Source organism: Chiloscyllium punctatum, chromosome 23 (genome assembly GCF_047496795.1).
Source record: "Chiloscyllium punctatum isolate Juve2018m chromosome 23, sChiPun1.3, whole genome shotgun sequence".
Taxonomy (NCBI): Eukaryota; Metazoa; Chordata; class Chondrichthyes; order Orectolobiformes; family Hemiscylliidae; genus Chiloscyllium; species Chiloscyllium punctatum.
In genome coordinates, this window is record NC_092761.1 from 87,152,830 (window position 1) to 87,179,148 (window position 26,319).

At 42.8% G+C, this 26,319-nt stretch overlaps 1 protein-coding gene across 1 annotated transcript in view; it reads left to right on the plus strand.

The window, feature by feature from the left end:
• The window catches only part of LOC140494218 (transmembrane protease serine 2-like), a 53,712-nt gene that overhangs the window by 19,711 nt on the left and 7,682 nt on the right, over nucleotides 1-26,319 (plus strand). The window contains exons 3-10 of the mRNA XM_072593395.1: nucleotides 2,156-2,266; nucleotides 4,216-4,329; nucleotides 4,462-4,591; nucleotides 8,656-8,754; nucleotides 10,051-10,094; nucleotides 14,493-14,658; nucleotides 18,722-18,900; nucleotides 20,622-20,720. Coding sequence (XP_072449496.1) covers nucleotides 2,156-2,266; nucleotides 4,216-4,329; nucleotides 4,462-4,591; nucleotides 8,656-8,754; nucleotides 10,051-10,094; nucleotides 14,493-14,658; nucleotides 18,722-18,900; nucleotides 20,622-20,720 — 942 coding nt within the window. The remainder of the gene's footprint in view (nucleotides 1-2,155; nucleotides 2,267-4,215; nucleotides 4,330-4,461; nucleotides 4,592-8,655; nucleotides 8,755-10,050; nucleotides 10,095-14,492; nucleotides 14,659-18,721; nucleotides 18,901-20,621; nucleotides 20,721-26,319) is intronic.

The following is a 26,319-nucleotide window of genomic DNA, read 5'->3' on the forward strand; positions in this document are numbered from 1 at the left end:
GTTTGCTAATATAAGTGCATTAGTCTGTGCATGAATAATTCAGTCTGTGAGTGTTTAAATCTATCATTATCATACATTGCTTTAGACTACATAGCAGGTAAAAATCTACCTCGCCACAGAAGATCCAGATTTGCAGAGTAAACCGTAACATATCACGACATCTGCGAGTGTGTAACTGATTGTGTGTGCACAGAAGTGAGCACTGTGCTTAGTGAAGTAAAAGCTGGCAACTGTGATTATCAATGTATTTTTCTAAGCAAGCACATCTCAAAACCCATACAGAGCCTGGTGACTCCAGATGCATCACCCCACTGTAACAGCCCACTGTTTTCTGTAGGTTGCGTCTTTGTTTCCCACTTTAGCGTGTGTGGGAGTTACAGAATATTCTTGATGAAGATCACCCTTTGGAAGATGTGCTCATGAATGAAGTGTCCTATTTCTGGGATTTGCAAACCGAGATGTTCAGTGTGGGCATGAGTTTGTGGCTGGGAGACATTGAATGTCAGAAACATTTTAACTCAAACCAATCTTTCAGTCTCACAGTGAATTAATGCCACATACATTGTATCTTGCACTACTATCAAAAATTGACAGGTTCTCAATCCCCTGATGCACTCAGTGGCTAAGATGCAAAACAGATGATAATTATCAGGGAAAGTTGAACAAAATGGGGTGTTTTGGGGGCTCTTAAGGTGCAGTGCCCCTATCTCTAGACCAGGAGATCTAGGTTCAATACCTATCTGCTCTGGAGGTGTGTCATAACACTTCTGAAGAGGTTGATTTGAAGATATTCAAACTGGGTTCACTTCTTTTGAGATACAAAACTGACTAGCTAATAAAAACAGAGAATGCTGGAAAACTCAGCAGGTCTGTGGAAAGAAAAAGAATTACCATTCTGAGTCCAACAGGACTCTTCTCTGATGTGATCAGACTTGCCACATTTCTCCAGCACTTTCTTTAGTATATGACTTTGCTTTTAGAAGAGTAACAGGTTACCTAGTAAGATTCTTAAAGGTTTGAGAGAGTTTGATAGATTAGATAGAGGGAAAATGTTTCACTTTTAGGTGAGGCCAAAATGATCAGAAATATAAAACAACCAGTAATAACTCCACTTGCGGATTCAGGAGCAACTACTTACCTGGAGAGTAGGGAAAAATATGGAACTTACTGTTTTAGGAAGTAATAAAAACTGCATAACACATTTAACGGAAAGCTGGACAAATACATGAAGAGGAAAGGAATTTCTTAAAAGTGGCATCTCAAAGGTAATAAACTGGACATAATTGTCTGCCAGTGAATGTGCCATGGGTAGCACGGTGGCACAGTGTTTAGCACTGCTGCCTCACGGCGCCAGAGACCTGGGTTCAATTCCCACCTCAGGCGACTGACTGTGTGGAGTTTGCACGTTCTCCCCGTGTCTGCGTGGGTTTCCCCCGGGTGCTCCAGTTTCCTCCCACAGTCCAAAAATGTGCAGGTTAGATGAATTGGCCATGCTAAATTGCCCGTAGTGTTAAGTGAAGAGGTAAATGTAGAGGAATGGGTCTGGGTGAGTTGCTCCTCTTCGGAGGGTCGGTGTGGACTTGTTGGGCCGAAGGGCCTGTTTCCACATTGTAAGTAATCTAAATAGCCTTAGGGTAAATACGATTGGAGAGATGAATGTACACCTCAAAGGCTGGTGTTGAGGAAATGTGTTTTGACTCCTGGGGCACTGGCACCAGTACTGGGGTAAATACTGGGCTGTAATGTGTGAATGGCCTGAACTGTGCTGAGACCAGATTTTTTGATGAATTGTATAATTACAGCAGGAGAGAGGAACAAAACAAATCCTGTTCTAATGTTCCTATGAATAGGCAGATTTAGGTGAAGTAAGATGGAAGAGCAAAGAAGCTGGGGGACAAACTGATTTCTTCTGTGAAGTAAATTCTGCTTGATAATTTGGAGTTACCCTCCACAGACATTATGGGTGAATTTCTGTGGTGATCTCCCCTCTTGTCCACTGCAACTTTATGATGTTTCCCAGGGTTTCTGTCCCTCCTATGTGAAATATACATTACAGACTTGGGAAAAGAGGTTTGACCAATTGTGTTTTCAATGGATTGGGAATGGTGTGATTCCTTACTGCATCACCATAATCATTGCTCCTTTTTTTTGTCAGTCCCACACAGAAAGCCCGAAGGTATCTGTAATCCAAAGAGGAAGACTTACTGTTGTATCATTTCTCTCTTCTTGATTTTATCTGTGCTGGGAATTGGAGCTTGGATCATTTGTAAGTAACCATAGTAACTTGACCTGTTGGTGAGAAGTGCAACTGTCAGTAGATGGCAAAGCTGCTAATGATGGTGGAGGCATTTGGGAAGGAGTTGGGTGTCAAATATAAAGTTTAAACACTCGATGAAAACTCAACCGTCACACAGATGCATTTAACAGGTACAGGGTGTCCTTGATTTGTGAATGCTCATAGTTATGATGACAATCTCATACAGGGATGTAACTTTAAAGATCCGATATCCACCTGTTTCCTATATATTATCCTATACTGTGTTCTGACTTGTGTATAAATCAAGCTAAGAATGGACTCAAGAATGGAACCTGTTCTCAACATGGCAGAGGGGGATGGACTATAACCGTACTAACAGGTGTGATAAAATATGCTTTTAACAGGGATTTGTTCTGTCCTGTTTCTCTAGCAGAGGGGTCTTATAAACCTGGTGATGAGATGTCTGCTCCATGGAAAGCAGAGTAAGAGAGCTTTGGGATTTTTAAAGTAGACAGAAGACAATGAGTGGCTCACACAGACCCAGGCATTTAGTTTTTCCTTTCGGTTGTTGAGTTGGGGTTTTGGGGTTGAAGCTGCTAAATACAGCTTCCTTTCTGCTGCTGCAAAAAGTTTGAGCTCTTTCTGTCTCTCTGCTGCTAGATCCATCTAGTTGGTGTTCTTTATCCTGGACTGGAGCAGATAGCAAGTGAGGGAAATCTGTTTTGCTGAATTTGCCTTTGGCAAGGGTGTGATTATGGAATGCTGCTGTATTGGAAACATTGATGAGTTAAATAAAACATTATTTTGTTGAGTACTTTGATAGAGTCAACGTTAAACTGTCTTTTCCTTTTGTATTCTAACCTCAGCATAAGGATGAAGTGCATTTTGCTTAAAGCCTAGTAGTTTAACCAATCAAATCATATCTGGAACACAGCGCCTTACAATTTCCCTTAAACAAGATAAAAGTAAGGGTCGAGGCTACCTCCTGGGTATATTTTGAGGGGATTTGGTCTGGTCCAATACACAAGGGCCTTAAGTCTGTTCTACAATTCATATGATCATACCTGATCAAAATTGCACTGACAACACCATTCAGTTGAGCTCACATGAGCTGCCTGTTATAATTGTTTATGTGCAATTGCACTGCGTAAAGTACTTTTACACATTATTTTATGCCTCTTTTGGGAACCATATGATGCTTGCTGTGAGAAATAAATTGACAAGGTGTCATCTGTACTTGTTAAGGGAGATTTCAGAAACTCACGTCATGGTGGCGGTTGTAATCCGAAGAATTCCCAAGGGCAGTGTGGGCCAACCCACGGCAGGTGATGGACAAAGGCAGCTCACCACCACCTTCTCAAGGTCAGCTAGATACCGACAGTAAATGGTGGCCCAACCAGAGACTCCCACATCCCACAACGGAATATAGAAAAAAACAACACTCTCATGCCAGACGGATATATTTACAGATAGGAGGAGGCCATTCAGCCATTCAAACCCATTCTGCCATTCAGTTCCATCATCTTATCCATGTTTATCTGCCTCTGATCCATAACCTTTACTGACCTCACCTAAAAGTCAATCTCAGTTTGAAATGTTCAGTTGATGCTCAGCTTTAACAAATGTTTCGGGAAGAGGGTTCCAGGTTTCTGTTGTATTTGTATAAGGATGAGATCACCCCTGAATGGCCCAACTCTCAGGTTAAAGTTATGTAACTGCTCGGTCTGGTCTCTCCCACACCAGGAAACACTTTGTTTCTATGAATACTCTTGAATCCTCTAGTTATTTGACGGAAGATCACCTTCTGTCTGTCTATGTTTTTGGGGAATCCTAGCTTAGTCAGTTCAACCTACGCTGATGATTTAATCTTTTCTCACCCTGTTCTTTGTATAATCTCCAAGAGTGTACAGTCTCCAACTTGTTTATTGATGCCAATTGACGTTGTTTCCTTCCACCAGTTAAATTTGTGAAGGACATTCCGACTACCAACATTAGCCATTCGTGTTCATCCAGAGTGACCAGGTGTGATGGAGTCCGTGAGTGTACAGACAACAGCGATGAAGTGGGCTGTGGTAATGTTTCTCAACCATTAATAAAAATCTCCCACTTTAATGAAATTAAATGAATGTATTAATTTCCACCTGATTTTGTCTCCCCCACCCCCACCACCCTCCCCTCCACCTCCTGCAAACTCCACTATGCAGTGAGATTCCAAGGGTCCAGCTCACAACTCGAGGTCTATGGGTGGAAATCCCAGCAATGGTTACCCGTTTGTTACACAGCCTGGAGCACATCTTTGGCAGACAAGACGTGTCGACAACTGGGGTTCAGGAGGTATGGGCATTCAGGGATTAAGGATGAGGTTTGGGATGTTACTGGCTTGAAAATTGGGTGTGGGTGGTATGTACATTAAGAATCTGTAAGTGGTAGATGGTAAAGGAAGAAGTTCTTTTGATCAGATTGGAGTACAGAAGTGGATCGATTGTTCAGTCTTCATCTCTGCCCATTGGCCAATCATTGCTGCCGTGAAGAGATAACAAGACGGTCACTGTGCAGCGCCTCCTGCTGGAGAGTGTGTTTGCACACAGCCAATCAAGCCCTCCCAATTCTACCACTCTAACAATATGGACTGTGTCAGTTTACACGTGAAAATTATGTGTGTGGTAGACACCATGTGGTCTGAACTCCAGCAAGGTTCTGTATTGTTCTAATGACCCAGATTTCCTTAAAGAATTGATTTTGTTACCAAATAAACACAGAGAACATTGAAACGCAGCAGGTCTGGCAGGATCCGTGGACAGAAGTAGCATTAATGATTCAAGTGGTTAAGACACCCTTAATCAGCAAAATATTAACTCAGTTTCTCTCCACAGATGCTTCCAGACCTGCTGAGTTTCTCCAGCATTCGCTGTACTTGTTTCAGATTTCCAGCTTCTGCAGTATTTTGCTTTTATTCAAATGAGTCTCTTCCCAATGTTGTCAAAGGACAGAGCCAGGGGCAGGACAATGATATTGAACTGCAGATGAACACATGAGATCATGGATGATCTTCATCCTAACTCCATTCTCCCAACTTACATTGATGTCACTGAAAATCCCTGAACAGCAAAGGTCTATCGGCCATAGATTGAATATTATTTATTGAGATACAGCACCTACTGCTTTCTGAGGCAGACAGCCCACACATCTACTATTCTTTATGTGAAGAAATGTTTTCAAACTCATAGAGTAATAGAGTCATACAGCACAGAAACAGACCCTTCGGTCCAATCCATTCATATCAACCAGACATCCCAATCTGACCTCGTCCCATTTGCCAGCACACGGCCCATATCCCTCCAAACCCTTCCTATTCATATACCCATCCAGATGCCTTTTAGATGCTGTAATTGTAGCAGCCTCCACCACTTCCTCTTGCAGCTCATTCCATACACACACCACCCTCTGCATGAAGAAGCTACTCCTTAGGTCCCTTTTATATCTTTCCCCTCTCACCCTCAACCTATACCCTCTAGCTTTGGACTCTCTAACCCCAGGATGAAAACCTTGGCTATTCATCCTATCCGTGTTCATTATTTTGTAAGCCTCTATAAGGTCACCCCTCAGCCTTCAATGCTCCAAGGAGAAAAGCCTCAGCCTATCCAACCTATCTCTCAATTCATCCAGTCCTGGCAACATCCTTTTAAATCTTTTCTGTACTTTTTCATTTTTAACAATATTCTTCCTATAGCAGGATGACCAGAATTGTACACAGTATTCCAAAAGTGGTCTCACCAATGTCCTATACAGTCACAACATGACATCCCAACTCCTATAACTCAATGTTCTGACCAATGACCACATTCCTGATGAAGGGCTTATGCCTGAAACGTCAACTCTCCTGCTCCTCGGATGCTGCCTGACTGCTGTGCCTTTTCTGGCTCCACCGTTTTTGACTCTGATCTCCAGCATCTACAGCCCTCACTTTCTCCTTCTGACCAATGAAGGTAAGCATTCCAAATGCCTTATTCACCACCCTGTCTACCTGCAATTCCACTTTCAAGGAACTATACACCTGCACTGATGGATCTCTTTGATCAGTAACCCTCTGCAGGGCTCTACCATTAACTGTATACTCTCTGCCCTGGTTTGCCTTACCAAAATGCAGCACCTCACAATTATCTAAATTAAACTCTATCTGCCACTCTTTGACCCATTAGGGCATCTAATCAAGGTCCAATTTTACTCTGTGATAATCTTCTTCACTGTCTACTAAATGACGTACTTTGGTGTCATCTGCAAACTTATTAAACATGCCTCCTATATTCAAATCCAAATCATTTATGTAAATGACAAGAAGCAGTGGACCCAGCACCGATCCTTGTCTCACACTGTTGGTCACAGGCCTCCAGTCTGAAAAGCAACCCTCTACCACCATCCTCTGTCTCCCTCCTTTAAGCCAATTTTGTATCCAATCTGCTAGCTCCTTCTGGAACCCATGTGAACAAACCTTACTAACCAATCTACCACGCAGAATCTTGTCAAGCACTTTGCTGAAGTCCATACGGACAACGTCCAAGGCTCTGCCTACATCAATCTTCTTTGTCATCTCTTCAAAAAATTCAATCAAGTTAGTGAGCGATTTCCTATGCACAAAGCCATGCTGACTATTCCGAATCAGTCCCTGCCTTTCCAAACGCATGTCCCTCAGAATTTCTTCCAGCAACTTCTCCACCACTGACATAAGGCTCACTGGTCTATAGTTCTCTGCTTTTCTCTTACCTGCTTTCTTAAATGATGGCACCACATCAGACACCCTCCAGTCCTCTGGCATCTCACTTGTGGCTGTCAGTGATACAAATATCTTAGTAAGGGGCCAATAATCTTTTCCCTAGCTTCCCACAAAGTTCTGGGAAACACTTGATCAGGTCCCAGGAACTTATCTACCATTATGTGTTTTAAGACCTCCAGTAGCTCCTCATCTGTAAATGAATTCCTTTCAAGACATCACTATTTATTTCCCCAAGTTTCTTAGCTTCCATGTCCTTCTCCATAATAAATATTGATGCGAAGTATCTATTTGGTATCTCACTCAGCTCCTGTGGTTCCCCACATAGATGGCCACACTGATCTTCAAGAGTGTTGATTCTCTCCCTAGTTACTGTATTGCCATTAAAGTGCATGTAGAACCTCTTTAGATTCTCCTTAACTTTATTTGCAAACATCTCTCCTGAGTAGCCCTTAATCCGGTTTCATGGTCAAAGAATGTGGTGCTGGATCAGGCAGCATCCGAGGATCAGGATGAAGGGCTTATGCTCGAAACATCAACTCTCTTGCTCCTCAGATGCTGCCTGACCCGCTGCGCTTTTCCAACACCACACCTTTTGACTCTGATCTCCAGTATCTGCAGTCCTGACTTTCTCCTGACTCTGGTTTTATGTTGACTTGACCAAGACGCTGTCATCAGTAATAATAGTTCCTCTCTATCTACACTATCAATTCCTTTCTAAGCCCTAAAAACCTCAGTCAAATCCACTTCTCACCCTTCTGTACTCCATTGAAAACAAATCTAACATATAATCTCTCTTCATAACCTAGCCTATGGGCCATGAATGATTTTCTGGTGAATTAGTGCTGGAATCCATTCAATGCTAATACATCCTTCGTAATGTACGGTGCCCAGAACTGTACAAAACACTTCAGTTGTGGTCTGATAAGAGATTTATATCATAGCAAAGTTTCCTCCTTTATATCCAAGCCCTTGAGATGTAAATGTTAATGCTTTATTAACCAAAAATGTTTCCCCTCCTGTGATGGGTTCTAAGCAGTAGGTTAAATTTAGGAAAACTGGATTATGTGAGAACTTTCTCACCCAAAAGAGACAGAGTTATGGAAAGAACTTTGAACTCACTCCATTAAAATGCATCCTAGAGGAAAGTGGAAAGATAAAGAATTAAGTGTTGATTGATTGAAATTGAAAGTGGGATCTACGTTCATTCAGCTCTCTCTCTCAGTCATTTCTGAATCACTTGGTGTAGAACAGCAAGTGGTGCTAGAAACAATTCTGCATGTCACATATTGGATGGCATGGTGGCTCAGCGGTTAGCACCGCTGCCTCACAGTGCCAAGGACCTGGGTTTGATTCCTGCCTTGGGCAGCTGTCTGTGTAGAGTTCGCACATTCTCCCTGTGTCTGCATAATGACTAGCGCAGACTGATTGAACAAAGTAGCCAGTTTCGGTCTTCGATGTTATATGTGATTGCACTATTTGCTATGTTAAACACATTACATAGCTGATTTTATAAGCAGCTAATGTTTTTGTTGTAAATGAGAGGGACAGCAGTATTTTTGAGAAGCGAACGTACTGATGTTTTGCCTCTTGAACGAGCCTTTGTTCATCTTGTGTAACTATTTGGCAGTTCTTTCCAGTCTGGGAAAACAATCAATGATCAGTCTTCAAGCCTTGTGGTCAACTCAACAAAATCAGGAACAAAAATACAAAGCCTCTTGAGCAGCAGGTATGTGATTGGATGTTGATGATGTGGAGGAGCCAGTGTTGGACTGGGGAGGACAAAGTTAAAAATCACACAACACCAGGTTATAGTCCAACAGGTTTATTTGGAAGCACTAGCTTTCGGAGCACTGCTCCTTCATCAGGTAACTGTGGAGCAGGGTCCTAAAACTCAGAATTTTCTATAATGTTTTCTTATGATCCTGCTCCACAGCTACCTGATAAACAAGCAGCTCTCCAAAAGCTAGTGCTTCAAATAAATCTGCTGGACTAGAACCTGATGTTGTGTGATGTTTAACATTGGGTGTGAAATAAGACAAAAATTGGGGGTCTAGTCATGGAATAAGTTTCTACCTCAAGGATGGAATTATAATAATAAATTAGATCAATACTTGCAAGATTAAATTATCTCTGTAAGAATCCCAGCACATGAGGGGTGTGCCATACGGTGTGGGACTGAGACACACATACCATGAAGCAAGCACTGTCTCATGCTTGACAGAGCTTTACAGCAAACAGCCAGGTTTAGATCCATTTGGGCTCCATGCGGTACAAAGTGAGCATCTCTCAGACAGTACTCCTCCTCCAGGTTCAGAGGAATCTGATTCCATTTGCTGCATGAGTGAAGACAACAGACAGTGGTTGCACCATGATCTGTGGCCCTTCTCCGCACTGGCTACGTGTATGTATTAAATTTGAACTCAAAGAGTGAGGCAGATACCTGCAGCCCGTAGAGCTGAACTCCAGCACAATCAGGAGAGGAAGCTGGGTGGCAGGGTGGCATGGTGGCTCAGTGGTTAGCACTGCTGCCTCACAGCAGCAGGGTCCCAGGTTCAGTTCTAGCCTTGGGTGACTGTCTGTGTAGCGTTTACACATTGTCACAATCCAAAGGTGTGCAGGTCAGGTGAATTGGTCATGCTAAATGGCCCACTACTGTTAGGAGGGAAATGGTTCTGGGTGGGTTACTTTTTGGAGGGTCAGTGTGGACTGGTTGGGCCGAAGGGCCTGTTTCCATGCTGTAAGTAATCCAATCTCATTGCTTTAGGGAAGCAATCAGATATTTTTCCTAAGGGTAGATACCTTGGCAGAGTTTGAATGTAGCATTTATAACTTATAAAAATACAGTCAGGTTTTCTCACCTGATTTAAATTTTTTATTAAAAGAACCCAAGGCTACAGCTCAATTATTTACAATGACCTATCTTTGTCAAACTGATTTGTAATGACTTAACTCTGTTAAATTGATTTGAATTGACCTGTTTGTGTTTTGTGCTGATGTCATGTGAATTTCCTTTGTGTTTCAGTGCCCAATGTCCTACCAGAGATACTGTTTCTCTCAAATGCATTGGTAAGATTTCTTCCTTAAAGCCAAATAACTGATCCTGCACTTGTGTTCATTTAGATTATTGGTGTTAGACAATTAGATCTTTTCAAGTCAGGAAATGCAGTTCCATCTAATAAACCCAGAACCCGTACAGCCTAGGATTATGTACTGTCCCCATCAAACACTCCCACGACAGAGACAACACAGGGTAGATACAGTATAAAGTTCCCTCTGCACTGTCCCCAACAAATGTTCCCAAGACAGGGACAGCATTGAGGTTAGATAGGGAAAAAGTTCCCTCTGTACTGTCCCCATCAAACACTCCCAGGACAGGGACAGCATTGAGGTTAGTTACAGAATAAAGTTCCCTCTGTACTGTCCCCATCAAACACTCCCACGACAGAGACAGCATTGAGGTTAGTTACAGAATAAAGTTCCCTCTGCACTGTCCCCAACAAACATTCCCAGGACAGGGACAGCATTGAGATTAGATACGGAATAAAGTTCCTAATGCACTGTCCCCATGAAACACTCTTATGACAGGGACAGCATGGGATTAGATACAGAATAAAGCTCCCTCTACACTCTCCCCATCAAACACTCCCAGGACTGGAAACCACTCAGAATTAGACACAGAGTAAAAGGTCAGCACAGGGATAGATAAAGGGTAAAGTCCCCCTATACTGTCCTTTAGAAATACAACGAGGCCAATAATGTTCATAATATTATTTAGCAAGATATAAAAAGCTATGGGTCAAGTGGTGGAAAACTGTGGAAAGTTGTACTCGAGTAGAAAGATAGATGATTTCACTGGCACAGACTCGATGGGGTAAAGGGCCTTTGCCTCTGCTGCAGACGTCGAGGATTACAATATTGCCAGACCAATAGTTTTAATGATATGACAGAGCCAATCACATTAGTACATTGGAAGCAATTGTACAGGTAATGTTATAGAATTGATAATATAAATAAACTTTTCAATAATTTTGCACAGACAGTATTATTAATACTAGCAAGGTTTATTATGACTATCGAGCAATAATCGCAGTGGCAACATCCCAAACCTTGAGTGATATTAACCTTCTAGACCTGGATGTGCAAAGCACAATTTCAAAACATGCTGATGACATAAAATGTTGTGAGACTGATGGAAAGATGGCATAGCCAGGCTAGAGAAGTGGACAGACACGTGGCAGATAAAATATAAATCAGGGAAGCAGGCAGGAGGAATTAGTAAATGCTTTATACAGAGCTCCCTTCAAAAAAGCCACCTGTGGGTTTACCTTCACCAAATGGGTTCAAAAAGACAGCTCCCCACCATTTTCTCAAGGGCAATCAGGGAAGAACAATAAACACAGGTCCAGTTTGTGATGCTCAGATCTCCTGAATTCATGATAAAAAAGGAGAGGGGTGCAGGAGCAGGGGTGTTTGCAGATATATGCGTTGAAATTATTGAAAGTGGGCAGGGAATTTTGAGAAATGCCCAATGAGGTTTGGTGGTGCAGGATTTGGGGTGGGGGAGCTGGGTGTGTGGGGGAGGTGTTGCCTGCTCTCAGAAAGCAGCATGTTCCTCACCTCCACGTTCCCAATGCTGACTCTCGATTTTCAGGATTCATGATCACAGTTACTTACTATAAGCAGTCGACAATTTGTAATAACTTTCTGACACTTTATTGAGTTTGTTAAGAAGCAACAGTTCAGACATGATACATTAATTAATTAGATAAAGCAACTTTACAATCATGGCTTTACAATCATACAGATGGCTGACTGATACAGAAAACAAACAGAATGTGTTGGTCTCATTAAAGTTACAAAGATAGCATCCTGCTCCCTCACAGAAGTATTAGGGAACTCTTCCTTGGTTCTTTCACCTTTTCACAGTGTCCATCTTCCATCTGGAGAAGACCTGAAGACCTTTTGATGAAGATCATCCCCGAGTAACATTACCTACAAGATCCTGATAAGTACTGCCCTCTGCCTGTTCTAATTATCTTAAAGAGTAGGCCATCTCCTCTGTGTCAATTAGTTGTCTGAACCATTTTGGCCAATAGACATGGACAGCCAATTATGATGTTGATTGACTATGTCCCCTTGCCCATCTGCATGTGAGGGTTACTTTTCATTCTTTCTAAAAGTAAAACCTTCTCATTTATCTAAAACAACTCAGCAATAAGAAGGTTCATTTGTTGCCTGATAAACAGCTGACAATAGGTAATTGTGCATTTTGGTCTTTGTGTTTCTTCTGATTCTTCCCTTGCATTTTCCCATGAGAGGATTTTGGAAGGTCAATTACTGCTGTAATAGCTACTAAATGAAATCTCATGTTGCATAATAAATACAAGGAAACTTCAGGTTTTAGGGGGACCAAATTTCCAACATGGGTCCCTTGATCAAACACTGCGGGTTAGTGTAACAGCCCCATCTGCTGGTCAGTCACTACCAATAACAGCAGGGCAAGGCCCTTAATTGACCCATTGATTGGCAGCAGGAAGATTGTCCTATGGTCTTATGCTTCAGAAACAAATGAGCAGAATTAAACTATCAGGCCCATTGATTCTGCTCTGCTATTCAATCATGGCCAATATGTTTCTCAACCCATTCTTCTGCCTTCTCCCTATACCTCTTGACCCTTTAACCAATCAAGAACCTATCTATCTCTGTCTTAAAAACACTCAATGATTTGGCCTTCACAGACTTCTATGGCAAAAAGTTCTACAGACTAATCACCCTCTAGCTGAAGAAATTCCTCCTGAAGAAATTTCATTTCTCGAGGTTCATCTCTTCACTCTGAGGCTATTCCCATGGGTCCTCGTCTCTCCTACTAGTGGAAACATCTTCTCCATAGCCTCTCAATATTCTGTAAGTTTCAATTAGATCATCCCCTCATTCTTCTAGGCTCCATTGAGTACAGACCCAGGGTTCTCAACTGCTCCTCACATGATAGGCCTTCATCCCCAGGATCATTCTTTAAAATCTTCTCCAAGGCCAACATGCATCCTAATCGAGAAACAAGTAGGAAGGCAAAACAAACCTCACCCATGACCCTCCCCTCTAACAAACTCACCATCAGGGAGGGCATTATATTCTGCCCTCTGATTCTAAGCTGGATGATTAGTGCATAAACCTTGAACAGAAACTGTATGGAGGTCACGGCGAAGGAACACATGGCCTTGGTTATTTTATACACAATGTCATGGAAAAGTCAATGGAACATAGGAACATGGGACAGGTCTGGCAGCATCCATGGGAAGAAAGCTGAGTTAACGTTTTAAGTCCAGAGACTCTTTATCAGAACTGGACTTGAAACAGTATGTCTGCTTTCTTCCCGCAGATGGTGCCGGACCTGCTGAGTTTCTCCAGTACTTTTTTTGTTTGTTAGATATCCAGCATTTGTGGTTCTTTATTTTATTAGTTAAAAAAAATCACACAACTGCAGGTATAGTCCAACAGGTTTATTTGAGTTCTTCCAAATAAGAATAGTGTTGGACTATAACTTAGCATTGTTGGATTTTTTAACTTTGTCCACCACAGTCCAACACTGGCACCTCCACATTATTTTATCAATGTAGGAGCAGGAGTTGGCATTTCAGTCCCTCAAGCCTATTCCACCATTCAACGAGATTGAAGCTGATCTCTAGCCGAACTCCATATACTTGCCCTTGGCCAATATCCCTTATTATCTTTAATTAACAAAAAAATTATTTATCTCATTCCTTTAATTTGGAAAGATACATGTGAAATCCTCGGCTGCCTCCAATCCTGTTGATGTAATAGGAATCTCCAGCAACAACAAACATAAACAATCTTTTATTTTTATAAAAGCCGAAAGAACTGCAAATGCTGTAGACCAGAAACAAAGGCAGAAATTGCTGGAAAAGCTTAGCAGGTCTGGCAGCATCTGTGAAGAGAAATCTGAGGTAACATTTCGGGTCCGATGACCCTTCCTCAGAACTAATGATGGCTAGGAAAATGTAGGTTTGTATGCAGAAGATAGACTGGGGAGTGGGGATAAGGAATAAGTGATAGACAGGGACAGAGCCCATAGTGGGAGAAGAACAGTTGGACAGACAAAGGAGTGGATAACGATTTGCTTGGGAGGGTGAATAACTGTGAATGGACGGTGTTAATGGCTAACAATAGGTCATGTGTAATGGCAGACTGTGTGATAACAAGGCCTGGTATGTGGAGTAGGATGGCTAGGACATGGGAGAGCTCAGGCCCTAAAATTAGTGAACTCAATATTGAGTCCAGAGGGGCTGCAGGCTTCCCAAGCAGATGATGAGGTGTTGTTCTTTCAGCTTGAGCTGAGATTCATTGGAACTCTGCAGCAAGCCTGAGACAGAGGTGTTGGTCAGGAAACAGGGAGGTGCATTAAAGTTGGATGTCGCTTTCACTTCCAAACAACCTGTTTGTTTGCAGACTGTGGCAAGAAGATCAAAACCTCCACAAGAATTGTGGGTGGAGCCCCAGCTCAGTTGGGGGAGTGGCCTTGGCAAGTTAGTCTCCATTACAAGTCAAGACACGTCTGTGGTGCAACGATCATCTCACAGGACTGGATCATCACCGCAACCCATTGCTTCTTCGAGTGAGTAAGAACCTGGAGTCTTTTTGAGGAGACAGTGATTATGTTACTCTTCAGCCATCATACAAATGAACAATATTGTCCAAAGGGGATTGTGAGGGGTTGAGAAGGTGTGGGGAGGGGTTGGGGATGGAGGAAGTCCTAAGTTAAGTGAAAAGTCAACGGTGGGTTTTTAAAAGAAATCATTCACAGAATGCGGGCATCATTGGCTCGGCCAGCATTTAATACCCAGCCCTAATTGCTCAGAGGGCAGTTGAGCGTCAACCAGTTGTTGTGGGTCTCGTGTCATGTGTAGGCCAGATCAGGTAAGGATGGCAGTTTCCTTCCCTCAAGGGCATTAGTGAACCAGATGGTTTTTCGAACAATCCACGATGGTTATGTGGTCATCATTAGACTCTTAATTCCAGATATTTATTGAATTTAAATTTCACCAAACGCCATGGTAGGATTCAAACTTGGGTCCCCAGGATAGTACCAGGGCCTCTGGATTAATAGTCAAGAGTGTAGTGCTGGAAAAGCACAGCAGGTCAGGCAGCATCTGAGTTGCAGGAGAATCGACATTTCCAGCATAAGTCCTTCATCAGGATTCCTGCCCTGCTGTGCTTTTTCAGCACCACACTCTCAACTCTGATCTCTAGCATCTGCAGTCTTCACTTTCTCTCTGGAAAAATAGTCGAGTGATAATACCATCAGACCATCACATTCCCTCAGGTTGTCGGCCTGGATGATTGTTAAAGGGAAACCCTAAAGAAAATTTCAAAACTGAATCTTTCTGAGTTCTTTCTGGCCTTCAATCCAGACTGCAGGAGGTCTAGCCTGGTGGGAATAATGCCAGTGATACCCAACATCATTCAAACCTTGGGTTGAAGTAGCAAATGAAGCTCGGGTGTGATTGGGTATGAGGGGAGCTCACAGCTGAGGAATGGGCATTTTCATCAGTCAGCAACATTGAGACAGTGAGGGAGTAGGAAAAACAGGAGGGAGTCAGAGAAAACAGGCAGCAAGCTGAGGAGAGGGAGTGAAGATCCTTGCCCTTTGTAAAACTGAGTTTTGATAAGAATTGTAGCTCAGGTTGAGGTTTTGGATGTAGGTTTGCTCGTTGAGCTACAAGGTTCATTTCCAGACATTTCGTTACCCTACTAGGTAACATCTTCAGTGGGCCTCAGGTGAAGCAATGCTGAAAATTCCTGCTTTCTATTTACATGTTTGGGCCTCTTTGGGTTGGTGAAGTCATTTCCTGTGGTGATGCTATTTCCTGTGGTGAAGTCACTTCTTGTTCCTTTTCTCAGGGGGTGGTAGATGGAGTCTAACTCGATGTGTTAGTTGATAGAGTTCCGGTTGGAATGCCATGCTTCTAGGAAGCTGCATCAGAACATTATTTCATTGAGCCAGCACACACTGCAGCACAGAGGAACTACGCATAGCAGCGGAAAATCACTTATACCGTGTATTCAAAAAGAATGGGTACCCAATGAACACAGTCCATCTCTTTCTCAGCAATAAAGCCAAACAAACAGACAAAACACGTCCGGAAACCCTAGCCACTCTCCCCTACATCAAAGACATCTCGCAAATGACTGCCAGACTACACAGACCCCTTGGCATCATGGTAGCCCACAAACCCAACAACAAACTAAACCAGCAGCTAATGAAGTTGAAAGACCCTATACAGATAATGAGCAAAACTAATGTCATTTACAAAATACCCCGTGCAAGGACTGTAACAAACACTACATTGGACAAACAGGGAGAAAACTAGTCACCAGGATACGTGAACATCAACTAGCCACAAAAAGACATGACCTTCTCTCACTAATATCCTCACATACAGATAAGGAAGGACACCATTTCGACTAAGATTGATGAGGGCAGAGCAGTAGATGTGATCCATATGGACTTCAGTAAGGCATTCGACAAGGTTCCCCATGGGAGACTGATTAGCAAGGTTAGATCTCATGGAATACAGGGAAAACTAGCCGTTTGGATACAGAACTGGCTCAAAGGTAGAAGACAGAGGGTGGTGGTGGAGGGTTATTTTTCAGGCTGGAGGCCTGTGACCAGTGGAGTGCCACAAGGATCGATGCTGGGCCCTCTACTTTTTGTCATTTAAATAAATGATTTGGATGCGAGCATAGAAGGTACAATTATTAAGTTTGCAGATGACACCAAAATTGGAGGTGTACTGGGCAGCGAAGAGAGTTATCTCAGATTACAACAGGATCTGGATCAGATGGGCCAATGGGCTGAGAAGTGGCAGATGGAGTTTAATTCAGATAAATGCGAGGTGCTGCATTTTGGGAAAGCAAATCTTAGCAGGACTTATACACTTAGTGGTAAGGTCCTAGAAAGTGTTGCTGAACAAAGAGACATTGGAGTGCAGGTTCATAGCTCCTTGAAAGTAGAGTCACAGGTAGATAGGATAGTGAAAGGCATTTGGTATGCTTTCCTTTATTTGTCAGAGTATTGAGTACAGGAGTTGGGAGGTCATGTTGCAGCTGTACAGGACATTGGTTAGGCCACTGTTGGAATATTCCATGCAATTCTGGTCTCCTTCCTATCGGAATGATGTTGTGAAAATTGAAAGGGTTCAGGAAAGATTTACAAGGATGTTGCCAGGGTCGGAGGATCTGAGCTACAGGGAGAGGCTGAACAGGCTGGGGCTGTTTTCCTTGGAGCGTCCGAGGCTGAGGGGTGACCTCATAGAGGTTTACAAAATTATGAGAGGCATCGATGGGATAAATAGACAAAGTCTTTTCCCTGGGGTCGTGGAGTCCAGAACTAGAGGGCATAGGTTTCGGGTGAGAGGGGAAAGATATAAAAGAGACCTAACTTTTTCATGCAGAGGGTGGTACGTGTATGGAATGAGTTGCCAGAGGATGCGGTGGAAACTGGTACAATTGCAACATTTAAGAGGCATTTGGATAGGTTTATGAATAGGAAGGATTTGGAGGAATATGAGCTGGGTGCTGGCAGGTGGGACTAGATTGAGTTGGGATATCTGGTCAGCATGGACGGGTTGGACCGAAGGGTCTGTTTCCATGCTGTACATCTCTATGACTCTATCTATGACTCTATGACTGGGACAACACACCCATCCTAGGACAAGCCAAACAAAGACACACACGAGAATTCCTAATGGCATTCCAACCGGAACTCTATCAACTAACACATCAAGTTAGACCCCATCGACCACCCCCTGAGAAAAGGAAAAGGTAGTGACTTCATCACAGGAAATAACATCACTACAGGAAATGACATCACCAACCCAAAGAAACCCAAACATATAAATAGAAAGCAGGAATTTTCAGCATTGCTTTGCCTGAGGTCCACAGAAGACGTTACCTAGTAGGGTAACGAAACGTCTGGAAATGAACCTTTCAGCTCAGCGAGCAAACTACACCCAGAACTGTGGATGCTGTAAATCAGAAATAAAAATAGAAATTGCTGGGAAGGCTCAGCCAGTCTGGCAGCATCTGTGGAGAGAAATCAGAGTTAAAGTTTCAGGTCCAGTGACCCTTCCTCAGAACTGATGGTAGCTAGTAAAATGTTGCTTTTTTACAGATGAGAGGGTGGGGGAAAGGCCATAAGGAGTAAATGATCGGATAGAGCCCAAAGAGAGAGAAGAATAGTTGGACAGACAAAGAAGTGGATTACGGTCAGCCTGGGAGAATGAGTATCCATAGTGAATGAATAATGGTTAATGAAGACTGGTGTGTAATAGCAGGTCACGTGATATCAAAGTCTGGTGTGTGTGTGGGGTGGGATAAGGACATTGGAGAAGGTGCCTCAAACCCTAACATTCTTGAACTCAATGTTGAGTCCAGAAGGCTGCAGGGTCCCCGAGTGGAAAATGATATGTTGTTCTTCCAGCTTGCTCTGAGATTTGCTAGAGCACTGCAGTAAGCCTGAGACAGAGATGTTGGCCAGGGAACAGGGTGGGGTGTTGAAGTGGCAGGCAACTGGAAGCTCAGGGTCTTTCTTGCGGGCAGATCTGTGAAGCAGTCACCCAGTCTATGCTTTGTTTCCTTGCGGTTTGTTCCTGAAACTGATGTTGCTTTGATTCCAGAGATGATAGCTATCAGCCGATTAATTGGAGAGTATACAGTGGTTTCATTTCCCAACGGGAACTATACAGAGCCACTCTCCGTTCTGTGTCGAGGATTGTTGTTCACAGCAGATATAGCTCAGACACCAATGACAATGACATTGCTTTGATGAAGCTCTCAAATCCGCTGCAGTTTACAGGTACTGTTCATGGTAATGATCATTAGCCCTAACCAATGTCCAATCTATTACCATTCATGTGTCAGTGTGGTCTTGGTGGAGCAAAGGGCCAGTTCCCGTGCTCGACTATTCTTTGTTCTTTGTTCTGTTATTACCAAGCCTCAGGACTAAGAAAACTCTGCAATGTGGCACATTCACTGCACCTCCACACAAACCATTAGGTCTCACTTACAGAGGCTGCCATCAATGATTCAAATTAGACTCATAGAGTCATTGAGAAGTACAGCACAGAAACAGACCCTTCGGTCCATGCCAACCAGATATCCCAACCTAATCTAGTTCCACCTGCCAGCACCCAGCCCACTTCCTCTGGCAGCTCATTCCATGCACGTACCACCCTCTGCGTGAAAAAGTTCCCCCTTACGTCCCTTTTATATCTTTCCCCTCTCACCCTAAACCTTTGCCCTCTAGTTCTGGACTCCCCCACCCCAGGTAAAAGACTTTGTCTATTTATCCTATCCATGCCCCTCATGATTTTATAAACCTTTCTAAGGTCACCCTGCAGCCTCAAACACTCCAGGGAAAACAGCCCCTGCCTATCCAGTCTCTCCCCATAGTTCAAATCCTCCAACCCTGGCAACATCCTTTTCTGAACCCTTTCAAGTTTCACAACATCCTTCTGATAGGAAGGAGACTAGAAATTATGCTTAGAAATGCTTTCCATCACCAAGAAGCAGAAATGTATCAGTCTCAGCGAAACGAGGTTTCCTTCTAGACTGTCATCATCTTTAACACAAATTCAGTGAAGCATGGGTTCAATGCAGACCACGTTGCCTGCTACACTGTCCCCATCAAACACTCACATGACAGGAACAGCACAGTGTTGGGTGTAAAACACAGACCCCTACACTAACCCCATCGAAATCCCACGACAGGAACAGTATGGGGTTAGATACACAATAAAGTTCCATCTACTCTTTTAAACTGAAACTAACACTCCCTCTACATTGTTGTCATCAGCATTCCCATGACAGGTAAAGCACGGGGTTAGATACAGAGTAAAGTTTCCTCTACTCTACCAAACTGAAAGTAAAGCTTTCTCTATCCTTTTTACAACTGGAAGTAAAGCCCCTTGATGTTACCCATCAAACACTCCCAGGAAAGGGACAGCACAGGGTTAGATACAGAATAAAGGCTTCAGTAGTCTTTTAAAGTTAAAGCAAAACCTGCTCAACACTCTTAAACTGGGGGATGTAAAAACCAGGGGTTTTTTTTAGGCGAGTGAAGAAATTATTTGAAAAAGACATGATGGTCAACTTTTTTATACAGAGGGTGGCTCATGTGTGGAATGAACTTCCAGAGGAAGTAGTGAATGTGGGTACAGTTACAATGTTTAAAAGACATTCTGATAAATACATGAATAAGAAATCCTTGGAGGGATATGGGCCAAGCTCGGGCAGGAGGGACTAGTTTGGTTTAAGATTATGGTTGGCATGGATTGGTTGGACTGAAAGATTTGTTTCCGTGTTGTATGACTCTATGGCTGCAGGTGTACACGTGACTGCGTGTGTACATGTGACTGTGTATGTGCGCGTGACTGAGTGTGTACATGTGACTGAGTTTGTACACATGACTGAGTGTGTACACGCGACTGCGTATGTACTTATGATTGTGTGTGAGCAGAATGACTTGGTTGCTTGACCCTAATTTCCATGATGTGACTGGCCTTATATCTTTTCTAGATAAAATTAGACCTGCCTGTTTGCCAACATTTGATCAACAATTTCCAGACGGGATAAGCTGTTGGATTACAGGATTTGGTCACACAGAGGAAAATGCACGTAAGTAAGAAAACGTCAATCGATGGATCAGAGGTACTCGGAGGCTGGGTTATGTGGGTCAGTTAGTGTAGTTGGCTGGATGGCTGGTTTGTGATATAGACTGATGCCCAACAGCCTGGGTACAATCCTCACATTAGCTCAGGTTGCCATGAAGGTGACTCCCTCTTAACTACTACCCTCACCATCAGGTCAGAAGTGGGGATGTTCGCTGATGATTGCACAACATTCATGATTCCTCAGATACTGATGCAGTCCAGGTTCAAATGTGACAAGATCTAAACAATGTCCAGGCTTGGGCTGACAAGTGGCAAGGAACATTCGTGCCACATAACTGCCAGGCTACAACCATTACCAACAAGAGACAACATAACCATTGTCCCTTGACAGTCAATGGTGTTACTATCGCTGATTTCCCCCCCCAAACTATCAAGATCCTGGGGATTATCATTGATCAGAAACTCGATTGAACTCACAACATAAATACAGTGGCTACAAGAGTAGGTCAGAGGCTATGAATACCGCAGCGAGTAACTCATCTCCTGACTCCCCAAAGCCTGCCTACCATCCACAAGACACAAGTCAGGAGTGTGATGGAATGCTCCCCACTTGCTTGAATGGGGACAACTCCAATAGCACTCGAGAAGCTTGACACCATCCAGAACAAAGCAGCCCACTTGATAGGCCTCAAATTCACAAACATCTACCCCTCCACCATCAATGCTCAGTAGCAGCAGTGTGTGCTATTTGCAAGATTCACTGCAAAAATATACCAAAGATCCTCAGACAGCACATTCCAAACCCACAACCACTTCCATCTGGAAGGACAAGGCCAGCAGATACATGGGAACACCACCACCTTCACGTTCCCCTCCAAACCACTTACCATCCTGACTCCAAAAGATATCGCCATTCCTTCAATGTCGCTGGATCAAAACTCTGGAATTTCCCTCCCTAAGGGTATTGTGGATCAACCCACAGCAGGTGGACTGTAGCGGTTCAAGATGGCAGCACACCCCAACCTTCTCAGGGGCAACTAGGGACAGGCACTGCCAGTGACACCCACATGTGGCAAATGAATTTTTTAAAAAACTGAGGTGTGGTGACCCGCAGACCAGCCCATCTCCCTGAGAGAGTGGACCTAAGATGACTTTCCCTTTACCCTTCCCTAGTGTCCCAGAGGTTACACAGACGCAATCCCTTTCACTAAATTTAACACCAGTACACATCAACTTTAATTCAATGAGACAAACATTGTTTACCTACAGTTTTTCTGTAAAGGAATAGCCACATTTTCTTTCAATTAGCCTAATTTATTTTAAATTATCTCCTCAAAATATTGTTAGAAAGGTTATAGTTCTCTGCCATTGTGACAGAAGGTGTTACAATTCCTGTGGATCTGTAGCAAACCCTTGCTTCCTGTCATCTCCATTAGATTGGAACTTTCATCTCACAAAGAGGTGACATCTTCGTTGCAAAATCCACATTTTTGTTTGGCAGGTGATCAAAGTTTCTGGATGGCATTGACTTTGAGTAACTGACAAAAGAAAAATGTACTGAGAGCCTTGGTTGTAAATGTTTTCACATCAGAGTAAAGTCATGAAGGCATGACGTCATGAGGTCATGAGGTCATGAAAAGTGGCAGCAGGAACAGGCCAGTTGGCCCCTCAAGCCTGGCCACTCTTCAACAAGATCATGGATGATCTGCCCTAGGCCTTAACTGCTCTATCATGCCAGCTCAAATTCCTGGTCTTTCAAAACACTATCTAACTCCTCTTTAGATGCACTGTAGTCATGTAGCCTCCACAACTCTGTGCAATAAGGAATTCCAGATATTCACTCCCCTCTGGGAGAAGAAATACCTTCACATCTCAGTTTTAAATGTTTGTCCCATTATTCTTTGAGATTCTTCCACTCATGGAAACATCTTCTTAACCTTTCCTCTTCAGAATTCATAGAATCCCTACAGTGTGGACATAGGCCTTTTGACCCAACAAGTTCACACTGACCTTCCAAAGATTATCCCACCCAGACCTAGTCCCCTACCCTATTACTCTACATTTACCCCTGATTAATGCACCTTGCCTACGCATCCCTGAACACAATGGGCAATTTAGCACGGCCAATTCACCCGACCTGCACATCTTGGACTGCGGAAGGAAACCGGAGCACCTGGGGGAAACCCACACAGACACAGGGAGAACATGCAAACATCACACAGACAGTCACCCAGGACTAGAATAGAACCCATGTCCCTGTCAATGCCATGTAGCAGTGCTCACCACTGAGCTGCTGTGAGACACTATTTAATCCTGACTCTGTCTTCTGTGTGTTAACCAAATCTCAATCTGTGCTAATACATTAACTTCAATGCTATGAGCTCCTATCTTGTGCAATACTCTTTTATATGGCACCTTATTGAATGCCTTCAGAAAATCCAAATACACTACATCTACCGGTTCTCCTTTATCAACTCTGCCTGTTATATCCTCAAAGAATTCTAGCAAATTTGTCAAACATGATTTCCCTTTCACAAAACCATGTTGACTGTTTTTAATTGTGTTAAACTTTTCTAAATGTCCTGCTATTTCTTCCTTAATAACAGACTTTTGCTTTTCCCCAGTGACAGGTGTTATGCTAAAGGGCCTATAGTTTCCTGCTTTCTGTCTTTCTGCCTCATTGACCAGAGTGTCACATTCACTATTTTCCAATCTACTGTCACTCTCTGATCCACTGAATTCTGAAATATTTTGTCTGATGCCTCCAGTACTCTGCAGCCACTTCCTTTCAAAGACTTGGATACAGACCGATAGATCCCAGTGATTTGTTGTCAGCCCTATTAGATTGTAAAATACTGTCCCTCATGATAGAGATTGTTATAAGATCGTTCCTCCCATTCGCACCTTGCTTATTTGTTTTCTTTTGGATGTTTATTGTGTCCTCCACCATAAGACCAATGCAAAACTTTGGTGCAAATTATCCATCTATTACCTGTTCCCCACTGTTGATTCCCCAGTTGCATCTACCAAGGGACGATGTTTTTCCTTATGTATCCATAGAAGTTCTTGCTGTTTGTTTTTATATTTCTTACCAATTTACTTTCATCATCAATTTTTTTCTTCATGATCAAATTTCAATCATCTACTGCTAGATCCCACAAGCTTTCCAATCTTCTTGCCCATCTCTCATTTTCGTTGCTTTTAAAGCTTTAGTTTTTGATTAGATTCTCTCTTTGACCATCTTTGTGAACTGTAGCTGATTCATCCTCTTATCAAATCATTCTTTTTGACTGAAATGAATTTCGATGATTATAATTAAATATCTGATGAAATGTCTGCCTCTGTTCATCCACTGACTTTCCCCTTAGTCTACTTTAGATAGGTCTTCCCTTATACCTGGGTAGTTTTAGTTTTATTCATGGGAGATGGGAACTGCATTTATTACCCATCCCAAAGGGCAGTCAAGAATCAACCATATTACTGTGGGTCTGGAGTCACATAAAGGCACAGACCAGGTAAGGACGGCAGTTTCCTTCCCGAAATGACATTAGTGAACCAAGTGGGTTTTCCACAACAATCAACAGTAGTTTCATGGTCATCATTAGACACTTAATTCCAGATACTTATTGAAGACAAATTGCACTGTCTATCATGGCAGATGGTGGGATTCAAAACTGGGTCCCAGAACATTACATGAGTCTCTGGAATAAGTGTCCAGTGCTAATTCCACTAGGCTATCGTTTCCCCAGTAGTAAACTGCTGTTATTTAAGTTGAAAGTACTTGTTTGAGACCCACGTTGCTCTCCCTCAAACTGAATTTGAAGTTACGATTGTTGTGAATATTATAATTCTTAATTTATGAAATCTCATGATACTCCTACCTCATTACACAATTCTAGATCTAAAATAGCATGTTTCTGGGTAGGTTTGAAAACTTTCCGCTCTATTAAGCAATTGCTGATATGTTTTAGAAATTTGTCTTCCATGTAACCTTTGCTCATCTGATTCATCCAGTCATTAAAATCACCTATGACAATTGTAGTACCTTTCCCACATGGTGCCATTATTTCCCAATTTAAACCTTGTCCTCCAGTGGGAGAAATCTTCAGGAGCTATGGAAAGCACCTAGCTGAGACTTCTATCCCTGACTATTCCTTATTTCCAGTAAAACCGATTCCATATCATGATGTATTGGACTGATATCATTACTCAGAATCACATTGATACTGTCCTTCGAGTCATAGAGTCATAGAGATGTACAGCACGGAAACAGACCCTTCGGTCCAGCCCGTCCATGCTGAGCGGATATCCCAACCCAATCTAGTCCCACCTGCCAGCACCCGGCCCATATCCTTCTAAACTCTTCCGATTCATATACCCATCCAAATGCCTTTTAAATTTTGCAATTGTACCAGTCTCCACCACTTCCTCTGGCAACTCATTCCATACACATACCACCCTCTGTGTGGAAAAGTTGTCCCTTAGGTCTCTTTTATATCTTTCCCCTCTCACCCTAAATTTATGCCCTCTACTTCTGGACTCCCCCATCCCAGGGAAAAGACTTTGTCTATTTATCCCAATCCATGCCTCTCATGATTTTATAAACCTCTATAAGGTCACCCCTCAACCTCCGACTCTTCAGGGAAAACAGCTCTAGCCTACACAACCTCTCCCTATAGCTCAAATCCTCCAACCCTGGTAACATCCTTGTAAAGCTTTTCTGAACCTTTTCAAGTTTCACAACATCCTTCCAATAAGAAGGAGACTAGAATAGCACGCAATATTTCAAAAGTAGCCTAATCAATATCCTTCATTAACAAAGCTGCCCTGTCTTGTAGAGCTCTCAGTGTTGGTCACCTTGATGGCACGGAACTTCACTTCCAGCTCTCCAACACCCTGAGAACCTGTACTCCTCCAAAACCCCTCCTATGCTGCACACTCAAGCATAGAACCAGAGAGTCATAGAGTCATACAGCACAGAAACAGACTCTTCGGTCCTACCAGTCCGTGCTGAACATAATCCCAAACTAAACTAGTCCCACCTGCCTGCTCCTGGCCCATATCCCTCCAAGCCTGTACTATTCATGTATCTATCTAAGTGTCTTTTAAATGTAAGAACTGTGCTCACATCCATCACTTTATTCCACCCTCTGTGTAAAAAATTGCCTTTCATGTCTTTTTAAAATTTCTCTCCTCTCAGTTTAAAAATATATCCCCAGTCTTGAAATCTTTCCAGTCATGTATCCATCCAAATGTCTTTTAAGCATTGTAATTGTAACTGCATCCTCCACTTCCTCAGTACGTATCTGAGTTTATTGTGCTACCATTGGTGTTTGTGCCTCCAGTTGCCTGGGCCCTAAGCTCAGAGTTCCCTCCTAAACCTTTTTCCATCTCAACCTCTTTTCTCCCTTTAATGATTCCTGAACCTCCACCTTCTTTGATCAAACTTTTGGTCACCTGGGCCAAATATCTTTTACTATTGCATGGAAAGCATCTCGGGATACTTTGCTATGTCAAAGACCCTAAATACAAGTACTTATGGTTGTTGAGAACCCCTTCCTCCCAACTATGGTTTAAATTTCAAATCTTGTAGGCCACATCAT